The sequence below is a fragment of the Silene latifolia genome, chromosome 3, assembly GCF_048544455.1.
Source record: "Silene latifolia isolate original U9 population chromosome 3, ASM4854445v1, whole genome shotgun sequence".
Classification (NCBI taxonomy): Eukaryota; Viridiplantae; Streptophyta; class Magnoliopsida; order Caryophyllales; family Caryophyllaceae; genus Silene; species Silene latifolia.
In genome coordinates this window covers 79,572,111-79,584,430 of record NC_133528.1, presented here as the reverse complement: position 1 = coordinate 79,584,430, position 12,320 = coordinate 79,572,111, and the positions used below count along the sequence as shown (strand labels likewise).

General features: G+C 42.5%; 1 protein-coding gene across 1 annotated transcript; it reads right to left on the bottom strand.

Moving 5' to 3' along the window:
- Nucleotides 1-677: 677 nt before the first annotated feature.
- Nucleotides 678-5,280, bottom strand: LOC141649247 (uncharacterized). Its single transcript, XM_074457942.1, has 5 exons — nucleotides 4,303-5,280; nucleotides 4,056-4,245; nucleotides 3,660-3,940; nucleotides 2,480-3,549; nucleotides 678-2,436 (listed from the first exon to the last, which is right to left on the bottom strand). Exons 1-5 carry the CDS (start codon nucleotides 5,278-5,280, stop codon nucleotides 678-680), a joined length of 4,278 nt encoding a protein of 1,425 aa, XP_074314043.1.
- Between the last annotated feature and the right edge of the window lie 7,040 nt (nucleotides 5,281-12,320).

Genomic DNA, 12,320 nt, shown 5'->3' with positions numbered 1-12,320 from the left:
TAATGCAAATGAAGTTAGAAAACTTTTGAAATCATTTTTCATATCCGAGTAGTGCATTAAACCGTCTCATGTATAGCCAATCCACGCACGCATATCAAAAACACGTTACAGTCCGATCATCATCGGGTGGTTTTTGGAAGGTGCAGATACTGGGTATCTACAGTTATGCACCCTAAACCTAATACGGTAAATGGATGTTTAATTTCCGTCTTGCATGCAAATCAACCATTAATCCAACTCGACATCTTATACTTGATACCTGGATTAAATCAACCGACTTAGAAAGCTCTCACATGTTAGGTTTAAATCATTGGATGCGCATTCATGCATTTAAACCGTTTTATCAACTTTTGCATTCAACCAACCAAGATCGATCAGTAGAGGCCGCTAAACGCGGGCGGGATTGGGTGTCTGATTAAAGGGCTTCCCAATAAGTACCTTCACCTCTTACTCAGAAACTTTGGATAGTGGACGACCTTATACAGGGCGTACGAGAGTCATTCTAGAGATAGGATGCTAAAGAGGGACAATTTCCTTATCTTTAGTACCTATGTCAAAATGCTGCTTTGTGCTTCGATTTGTTTTTTTGGGAAAATGTAAGCTTGTCATTAAAATCATAAAAAGTCCCTTACAACACAAATTCTTTCAATACAGAATGCAACTCAATACACAAATAGCTAATGACTACTTATGTAATTCACCCAATTCCTAACCCTGCCATTCCTGCATGGTACCTCATATTGATTAATTCTCAACTTCACTTCTCGTTTGATGCTATTGACAACCACCTGAGGATGTGATAGACATCCCTCAAGTCTGCACTTGTTACGAACAAACCAAATATGGGCAAATAGTGAGGCAAGAATCATAGCCACTGCCTGCTTGAACCATATAGACTGCTGCCTCCAGCGTATCCACCATTCAATGCAATTCTTCTCTGGTAAGTCCACTAAGCACCAGCAGCCTGTGAGCTCCAAACAAAGTATGCTATATCTACACTGAAAAAACAGATGTTCATGACATTCCATCGTCTCTCCACATAGATAGCAGCAGTTGTTCTGAATTATATTCATTTTGAGCAACCTGTCTTGTGTTAGAAGCCTATTCTGTGCCACTAACCAGCACATGAACACATGCCGAGGAATAATCATCCTATTGAGCATCCAAGGATACCACTGGACCTTATCTCCAACTGGTTTAAGCCAGTGATACCCCTCCTTTAAACTGTACTGCTCTACAGTGGAATCAGTGAATAACTTAGTTTTATAAATATTCTTGACTTGGCAAATCTTTCTCCAAGCCCAGCTGCTGCCAGTCCCTGGTTCATAGTCCTTCCATGTTGTAGTTTTGATATAGACAGCATGAACCCAACGAACCCAGAGGTGATCAGCTTTCATTGCAATCCACCACACATATTTAGCAATAGCAGCAACATTCCAAGCATGAAGATCCTTAAAACCCAGTCCCCCTTGTTTCCTAGGTTGACAAATGGTAGCCCAAGAAACTAAGGCAGGACTTTCCTTATGATTAGAGCCATACCACAGGAAAGATCTGCAAACTGCTTCAATCTTGTTTACGACAGTTTTAGGTAGGATGAAAATCCTTGCCCAATAGCAATGTAAAGAGCTAAGCACAGATTTAATCAGCACAACCCTACCAGCATATGAGAGCTTTCGAGACCCTAAGCTTCTAATTCTGTCCACAATTTTATCTACCAAGCACTCACAATCAAGAACAGAGAGCCTCTTGGGAGACACATTCACACCAAGATACTTAAAAGGGAGCTGCCCCTTCTTCATACCAGTCTGCTTCTCAATTTCAGAGACCAAACTCTCATCAATCCCATTATAGTAGAAATTAGACTTCCCATTATTCATTTCCAGACCTGATGCTGTAGAGAAATGATCAAAAGCAGCCAACATAAGGCCAACAGACCCCCTATCACCTCTACAAAACAAAATCAGGTCATCAGCAAAGCATAAATGGGACAATTGAATCCTGTTGCAAAGGGGATGGAATTTAAATTTATGATGCTGATGCACCGCACCTAGGACCCTGCTCAAATAATCCAAACATAGAGTAAAGAGAAGAGGAGATAAAGGGTCCCCTTGCTTGAGCCCTCTCCTGCCTTTAAAGAACCCAAATGTTTCACCATTGAGAGATAGAGAGTAGGTGGGGGTTGTGATGCATTGCATAATGATCTTGGTGAACGAATCAGGAAACCCAGTAGCTTGAAGCATCTCCAGGACAAAAGACCAAGCCACTGAGTCATAAGCTTTCTGAAGATCCACCTTCATTAACACCCTAGGAGAACAACTTTTCCTTTTATAAAGTTTGATTAAATCCTGACATATGAGAATGTTCCCAACAATATCCCTTCCTTTTATAAAAGCCCCTTGACTAGGACTAATGATATCAGGCAGGACCTTACCAATTCTATTACACAGCACCTTTGACAAACACTTATAAATAGTATTACAGCAGTGCAATGGGCCCGAATCGTAAGATCAAGCTTTTAAGAAGTGGCACTTTAGGAATAAGTGTAATGGTAGTAGCATTGCACTGTTTAAGGAGCCTTCTTGAATGAATGGCCCCTTTTACTGCAGCAACAACATCAGCTCCAACAATATGCCAGTTATCTTTAAAAAACTGGCTACTATAACCATCAAGACCAGGTGCCTTGGTCCCTGGAATATCAAACATAGCCACCTTTACTTCCTCGGCGATTATAGGAGCGACGATGAGACAGTGGGCCTCGATTACACACTTCCCATACTTGATTACTTTCCTATTAATAGGTTTAACATATTTTTCAGTCCCCAACAATTGCTGATAGTAATGAATGAAAGCAGCCTGAATACTCTCAGTAGTTGAGCACAGGACATTATTTACATCTGCAACTTGGAACACTCTATTTTTTGCCCTCCTCCTTCTAATGCAGGCATGGAAGTAAGAAGTATTATCATCACCATGCTTCAACCAGTCACACTTTGCTTTCTGACTCAGGAATTGATCTCTTGCCTTCCTAAGTTCCTCCACCTCTTTAGCACAAATTCGTTCAATCTTGCAAAGAACCTCATTCAAGGGGTCCCCTACCAACATTTCCTGAGCTTGTTTTAATGACAGCTCAGCAACATGTGCGAGGTTAACAATATCCCCAAACTGATCCTTGTCCAATTTTTTCAACTGATATTTAAGTCCCTTCAGTTTAGTGACTACCTTAAACATAGCAGTACCATGACAAACCAAATTCCACCCCTCCTTCACAATATCAGGATAATCTGGTGCCATGGACCACATGTTAAAGTACTTAAATGGTGCTCCCTTTCTCTGAACAGAACCATCAAAATTGATAAGGCAAGGGCAATGATCAAACATTCCCTCAGGCAAGAAGTGAACATAGCTGTCAGAAAACATAATAGCCCAATCATCATTAATCAACACTCTATCAATTCTGCTATAGATTTTCTCTCCATCCTCATGCTTATTTGACCAAGTATAGAAAGCCCCCCTTGCACTAAGGTCATCCAACTGACAGTCTTGGACCACCTGGAGCAAGGGTTCTAGTTCAGCATTAGTAACAGGAGCACCCCCAATCCTCTCATTCCTAGCAAGGACAGCATTGAATTCCCCCCTACTAGCCAAGGACCATGAATAACCCTCTGATAACACCTCAGGCTACTCCAAAGATCCTCCCTATCAGCTGCCTGATTCAAACCATAGACAACAGTGAACCAGAAGCTATTCTTTCGAATTTTATCCCTAACTTTGGTATGAATGCACTGAACAGTGATATCACACACATCCACCTCAAAATAGTTGGGATTCCAAATTAACCAAATCCTACCACCTTTATGAAGACTAGTATTAGAGCATATAGACCAGTCATCACAAATATTTATTCGAACATTTTCCCAATTTTTAACTTTCACTTTTGTCTCTAACAAACCAAATAACCCTACATTATTATGGAGCAAGAATCTCCTTATTTCCTTCTGTTTATTAGGATTATTCATACCTCTAATATTCCACATACCACAACTACCCATTATCACCTCCTATCTTACTACCTTCCCCTCTTTCAAATGGACCAGTCCCTATGCCCAGTCTAGAGTGCTGGAGAGAATGAGTTAGAGACTCCATGAAAGACAATCCTCCATGAGTAAACCTCCTCTTTTCACCAGTCTCAGTTCTCATGAGCTTAGCCATAAAACGTCTAGGCATAGAACTCCCCACATTAGGTGTCTGCTGAACCAGGACTGGGGTCAAAGCAATCACTGGTACAGGTGTCTTTTATGCTACCACAGTCACTGCAGGAACCCCAGTTTGTTGAACAACAGCTCTCTGCACTTTTGGAGCAGGTTTAGGTTGAGGAACAGGACCAGGTTTAGCAGGTGCCTTCTTTGGTCTCCAAACCTTCTTGCCCACTACTGGTTCTGTACCCTTCCTGCACTTTTCAGCAAGATGTCCCATCCCCTTACAGCTAGTACAAGTTAGGGGGAGCCAATCATATACAACCTTAAGGGATTGAACTTTACCATGTTCATCAACAAATTGTATCTCATTAGGGAACTGTTGGTCAATCGCTACTTCAATCATAATCCGAGCAAAACCCAGAATTTTTTTGTGAAAAGTAGCATCATCACACTTGATGAATTTACCCACAACCCCAGACAACTTCTTAAGACTCTCCTGACCCCAATATTTCACATCCAACCCAAACAATTTCATCCAGATGGGAATTTTCTGAACATCATGCTTAATGAGTTCAGTTTCAGGGGTCCATTCATTTACTATTACAGGTTTATTATCAAACATCAGATGTCCATTATTCAAAACGAATTGTTGTTGCTCTTTTGTTTTGAATCTAACCAGGAAAATCCCGTTAGGAAGGAAAGAAATCTTATCAATACCCTGTGCTTGCCAAACCCTCTTCGCAAAACCAGTGAGGACATTACTAGGAGGGTTAGCACCAAGCACGTAGCAATACACAGAAGTGGACCAGAACGAAATCTCACCAGCCACGTCTTCCTTGGTAATTGTGACCAGCGGCGTGGTGACCGGAGAAGACGCCAGTTCCTCCTGTTCAGATTCTTCATCCTTCTCTAAAATGGCTTCGAGATCAGAATCAAATTCCTGCGATGAAAATTGGAGCTGTCGATGATGAGAATTACCCTTATTCTGTGTATTAAAAGTAAGATCAACATGTTTTTTTGATTTTTGATTGTTTTTCATAGCAGAGATTTGAGAATTTTTGGTAACTTTCTTTGATCGAGCCATTGCTTGATAAGGAAGCTAACTCAGAATTTTAGAGAATTTTCTATCTCTAGTTTCTCTCTCATCCTCTCTTCGTTTGTTGTGCTTTGATTTGACCGAGGTATAAAATGGAATTGGAACGGGTTCCAGGCATCCCACAAATGCTTGGTGGCGACTTCGAACATCTCTAATAATCGTTTCGAGACCCTTACCGAGACGAAACCGACCGATCTAAAGCGATCCGGTCGAAAGCACCTTTACGCCGCCGAGCGTGGCTTTCAAAAAGACCGCTGCCATTGTCCACAGATCGGCTGGGCATACGCAGGTGGGCCCATGTCCACAGATTGGCGACTCCGCTGGGGAGAACTAGGACTTACGCCTTTGTGATCCCTAGATGGTGAGACTCGAACGAGGTCATGGTTGGAATGTATTATTTGATATTACGGTCACGGTCGGATTCCTTGTCCGGGCCCACAACCTAACCCTTTTCGACCAATTGGCTCGTTTCGTCGGCGTGAGTTATCTCATCCCCGCGTTTCGAATCCCGATTGAGTCAAGCATACCATTGACGTTACACATTTCTGTTTCGTCAAAGAGCTTTCATCACTTTCGAGCACGAGGCTAGGGCACCCTCCTTACACATTTTGTTTGGATTGGAATCGCTCTCGCAAATCGGGGTTTGATTGCTTGGTGTGTAACCTACCCTTTTAAGCCAAAACCTGTGTCAGCATAATGCATAATATAATGAACTGTGAGTGCTTATGCGCTACTTGATCATAAGTCCTTCTGTGTCATTTCAAACTTTCAAAACACCTTTTTGCGCCGTTATAATGGCCATTTCAAACCTCGGTCTTTTGCCGACCGTTGCACGCCTTCCTAGGCCGTCGTAATGACGATTTTCAAACCCGGTTTTTGTATAAACCATTTCAAATCGCCTTTCTAGGCCGTCGTAATGACGATTTTCAAACCCGGTTTTGTATAACCATTTCAAATCACCTTTTCACGCCGTTATAATCGCCGCGTCTAGACACGGATTTTAACCCGTTTTGCGCCGACAATGGCTCTTTCAAAACCCGAGGAAAAGCACACACCCTTTTCTCGAGACACTTTCGGGATCCCAAGGACCATGCACCGTCCCCGAGACCTTTTCAAACATTTCAAACTCGATTTTCAAAACATACAATTTTGAATTTCAAAACCGTCTTGGGAAACAATACACTGTTTTCCGAGCCGACTCAAACCCAAACCGTCTTTTGCAAATAAACTTAAGACAACCCTTTTCAACTGATCGAATTGCGGAGATCTCTATCTTCGGAAGCCGCCCAATTAAAGCGACAAACGAATCTTTTTGAAAATTTCTATTTTCGAAAACTTCAGTCCACCATTCCAATTCCGCCTCGTGTCTATCGAGTCAAAGCAAACGTACTTATGGGTTTTTACTTATGAGTCGTCTCACCACGAGACCCATCCAATGGCGTCACGCCGTCATGTTGGACTCATGTTAAAGGTTCGGTCACACACCGTCACGTCATAAATCGAGTCAGCACCGAGGGACCACACACGGTCACCCCGTCTTGTTGAGTCGATCTTGGTCTCGTCCTCTGTGTTGTCTGCGTTCAGTCTTGGAACCGTGTCGGATTGAGTTGTAATGTGAGCCGTTTTTCTACCTCAGAGCCATGGCCCCGTCTTCAGCTTCGTCCAACAACAACAATGATAACAACGAGAGATGTCACAACCGATCGATTAGCCACCCCTTCTGACTCTTAAGGTCACCCTGGACCGCGTCGAGACCCGTATCGACGCCCTGGAGAACAAGGAAACTGGGGAACATAATACCCCACCTCTGACTGAAACTGAGAAGAGGCTGAAACTTCTGGAAGAGCAGCTCCTAGCCCGGGGCAATAATATCCACCTTGAGAATAACCGAAGGTTCGAACCAGTGGGGGACCAGCTACCTAACAACTTCACCCTGACTGACGTGCCTAAATTCAAGGGAGTGGAGGACCCACTCAACCACATCCGTGCTTTCAAGGACTACATGGCCATTAAGGGGGTCAAACAGGAGCTCTTTACCCGGATCTTCCCATCCTCTCTGGAGCCGATTCCTCGCCAATGGTACTACTCCTTGTAGACACCTCGTTTCTGCACCTCTCGCAAACCACCCGGTGATGATTGGGCCGCATGTTTGATTCGCGGAACGATTAGTGACAGTTCATAAGATTATCGTCAAGTGATTGCTCAAATATTAATGTCAACCTCTTAGTTGTCATCTACGTGCCGATACGGTCGTTTTGGCAGTAATTAGAGTACATTCGGAGTCCGGGTCAAAAACCGTCTCCACTTTCTGATAGCTGTTAAATCCCGAGTCAGAATGTTCTGGAATGTTCCGGATATTTCTATTCCATATTTCTCAAATTTTGTCTTTTGGCAAATAATGTCCCGTAATATTCATCTAAAATATTTAAAGATAAATCGAATTATTTCCGTCCTACCATAACTTAAACACGGAAATCTTTCTTAAGCAGGAGGAAACCTCCGGGAATAGACGCAAACAGGCAGTCTTTGCGCCTCTTCCAAGAGACGCAGTGGCTGCTGCGCCTCTTCCCAGGCCCTTCTTTGCATGATTTACGTATCTTTTTTATATCTTTCCGAGATTCACTTCCAAAGAGTCTCCGAAACCCTATTCCTTCACGTGATTAGTATAAATAGGAGCTTTCGTTCCTCATATTTCTCACGCGAGTGTCCGCCCTTCTCTTCTCCCTTTGCATTCTAGACTTTGTTCTTACTAATTGGCGCCTACGTGCTTGGACTTCCGACCACGTAAGCTCGGATCTTTCCGGGTACCAGCCTCTCCGTTGCATGACCGACCAATTTGACCACTACACTCAATCAATCTAATTAATTAATCAATCGTTTTCCTCTTACGAGGGCACTCTTTCCTTGCATTCGCGTCGAGCATTCACTAGTCGATTCTTAGTTCATCTCGTTCCGTCAACATGTAAGTCTGAGGGTGTATAATCCTCTTTTGTTTGTTGTATTTATTTATCGTATCACCTCATGTAAGATTTATGTCGAAAACACCGTCAAAATCGATTTCTAAAACCGTGCTTTAAAACTCTGTTTTTGCGGATTTCCAGTAGACAGACGTCGAGAAAAGACGCAGCAACTGCTGCACCTCTTCGAAGGAGCGCAGTTCCTGCTGCGCCTCTTCGTGAGGCTGCCGCAGTTCCTGCTTCTTTTCTTCTTCTTCGTCCTCTGTAATTCGTTGTTCTTATTTGATTTCGTTTGTTTGTTCTTTAATTCGTTCACATGATAGCATAATTAATTCATGTATATTATTTATCGTCATTAACATGTTTAATCCGTCTTTAAATCCGACTTAAATCTTAAATAATCCATATTTACGGGTTTTCGTCATTAAATTCAAACCCGGATTTCAGAGATTCAATTTGTTCATATTGAGTTTCTGGAATTCGTCATTGATATAGTTTTCATTTGTTCATTCACATGTTCGTCATTAATTTGTCATTAATTCATCATGTTTAGTTTGTTTCATTCACCGATGTCACTAATTAATCGCTCCATCATGTAATTAATTCATCCTAATTCCGTATCATTCATGTCTTATCGCTTTCATGACCATCATTCACATGTAATTAATCTGTTAAACACTTCCATCCGAGTGAATAATTTTAATCCATCATTAAAATCACCAATCGACATTAACGGTTTGCAGTTCCGGCTTCACAGCCAGAATTCACCCTTGGAACAGACGCGTCTGCGCCTCTTCCGAGGGCGCGATCTTCTTGCGCTGTTCGGGATGAGTTCTGCCTCTGAACTCCGTTTCTGCCTTGACCTAGTTTAATTAGTTCACGTATTAACTAACTAATATCCGTATATCACGCTAATTCCTGTTCGTCTATTTATTTATTTCTTCCTTTCATTCTTTTATTCCTTTTTATCAAATTATCCGTTTTAGAGGTATTTTCGACATAAATCGCCTATTCCGTTGTAATTAATGTAATTTCCATTTTTGTAATTTATTGTATTTCTTTCATTGTTTGTATGTTTTCACATGTAATTGAACATTAAATCTCAACTTCGACCCAATTGTATGCTAAATTACGTGTCAACCGACTTAGTACTAAATTCTCACATGTTAGGATTAATCTATGGATGTTGCATTGCATGCATATAGCCGACGATATATCAAGTACGAATAACTTCCCTAATCATTAGTAGAGGCCGCTATCGAGGCGGGCGGGATTAGGTGTTCGATCAAAAGAGCTTCCTAATACGTACCCTCACCCCTTACTCCAGATCTCCGTGAGCACCCGTGTTCATTGGCATCCACGAGAGTCATTCTAGACATAGAATGCTAAGGGTAACGATTGCTTAGTGTTCATGTCACTACTTTGTGTCTTGACATGACACGAGGTATTCGAACGGTTCCAATTTCCCATAAAAATTGGTGGCGACTCCATACAAAATGCAAACGCTTGTTCCCCGTTTCTCACCAAGCGCCCCCGTGGGCGGCACGCTGTCCACAGTTTGGCGACTCCGCTGGGGAAATACACTTACGTGTAGCTAAGGGTGAAACTTGAACAAGGTTAGGGAATAAGTTTGTACAAGACAATTGTCGGTTTTCATAACTCGGTCTTCCTAGACCGTTTAAATCGGCCTTCCTAGGCCCAACCCAACCCATTCGACCAATCGTCCCGTCTAAACGGTCCTAATTCTTATTTGGGCCTAAGGATGGATAGCGATTGACGTCATCCATACCATGATGCTTACTCTTGTTTGTATCAAGGGCCTTCACTACTTGAGGAAATGGACTAGGAATCGGCCTTACTCTTGTTTGGCACGAGCCTCTCCACAGACTTCGGGTTTGATGGTTCGGTATGGTAACCCACCCTTTAAACCAAAACCCTTCTAAAAGCACTCAGCATCCCGTTATAATGCTTGTATAAATGTGTAAACCTTACATGATCACCATTTCAAAACAAATCTTGACGAATTTTCAAAAAATCAAAACCCAATTTCAAAACAAGAATTTCGAAATAGGGCCTTTAATTAGTACAAAATCCGGTCAAAACTCTGTCCATTTGTCGTGTCAAAATTCGGGCCACAAGCCCATTTCAAACCTCACTTCGAGTCCACTCCTACAACTACACTACAGTTGACTAGGACACACATTTTCAAAGACCTTGTCTTTCTTCAAAACTCACTCAACACAAGTGGCACACACCCACTTCACGAGTCAAAACTTTTCCTCTTTTAGCAAGTGTGATAGAATGGTCGATCGTGTTTTGATTCGTCGCCGATCTCTTATCCAGTTTCCAAGATGCCCGGATCAAGTGATGATACGAACCTCCAAAGAAATTCAAGAGAGTAATGATCGAATCCTAGCCGCGATAGCCCAAATGCAAATTACCCAAAACCAAACCTATGACCGCCTTGAGCTCATCGAAGGCCGTATCTTTGATGTAGAGGGAAGGTTGCCTCCCCTCAAAAGTGAAGTACTACGTTTTTCCGATGACGAGTCTAGAGACGAGAATCCTATCATAGGGACGACTGCAGCTGAGAAAAGACTCCAATACCTAGAGGAACAATTGATGTACCTTAAGGGGGATGACATTTATAGGGAAAACAATCGCAAGTATGAAGCCGTCAATTCCAAGTTGCCAACTAACTTTAGCATGACGGATATCCCTAAGTTCAAGGGGCACGAGAACCCTTTAAACCACATCCGAGCTTTCAAGGATTACATGTCTATCAAAGGCATCAAACCCGAGATGTTCTTAAGGATCTTTCCTTCATCTCTCGACACCATCCCGAAGCAATGGTTCTACACCTTGGATAACAAGAAAGTCGCTACTTGGGAAGATGCCGCAATCGAGTTCTCTAAACAATATGCGGATAATGCTGAAATCCAAGTCAATATGCGTACTCTAGAGGTTCTTACCCAAAATGACAAAGAAGGATTCACCGACTTCCTAAGTAGGTGGAGGAAGACTAGTACTCAATTAGTAAAACGCCCAGATGAGGCTACTCTTGTGGAAAAGTTTGTGGACAATCTCAAGCCCATATATGCCAACCATTTGAGATATCAAAACATCAAGACTTTTAAAGACTTAACCGTACTAGGGACACGAATTGAAGATGACATCCGCAAAGGACTCTTGTCCAAAACGGTAGGTCGAGGATATCAAGGGTCCACAAGTCGTTCATACGGCTCTACTAGCAAGACCGACGAAGTTAACCTTCTCGAGCCTTCCAAGAAAACTAGCCCACCAAGGAAGTTCACAAACCTTGGGGATACATACTCCAATGCTCTAAAAAGGCTAATGAAGCAAGGCAAACTCCAACCCATTGGACCTACTCCCGAACCCGAAAGGAAGTCCAAGTTTTGGGATGAAAATTCCTACTGTGAATACCATAGGGGCAAAGGGCACGACACAGAAAAATGCTACAAATTGAAACATGTGCTACAAGATATGATTGAAGATGGTCGACTTCCAATCCCACCAGGAGGTAAGCCCAACAACACTGAGAATCCTCTTGGAGTTCTAGTGATTACAAGTGACGAATCTACCTTAGATTGCTCACACCTCATCTCTCCCACCAAAAACGACATTCATGCAATTGAGAAAGAAAAGCTCTACTCCACTATCTCCCCTACAATCTCCGACTTCATCACATGGGCAAGGAGTGTAGATAGACAAGTGTGGGAACTAGAAAACATGGTAATGATCTTGCGCAATCCCAATGCAACACCTAAAGAGCGCGTACCATTGATCTTCTCTCAAAATGCCACTATACAAGAAGTAGTCGCCGTGGTCGATAAACTAGTCAATCAAATCATACGACTAGAAAGTGATATCATGAGAATGAGGGAACTAGCCGCAGTTAATGGGGTTTGGGCCGATGATGATGAAGACGAGTATCTCATCGAAAACTCCTTAGTTAAGGAAATAGTCCAAAATGGTGAAGACCAAGATGTGGATCACCTAACTCGCTCGGGTCGTCCATACCAAAGCACTACTCAAAACGGTCCAACCAAC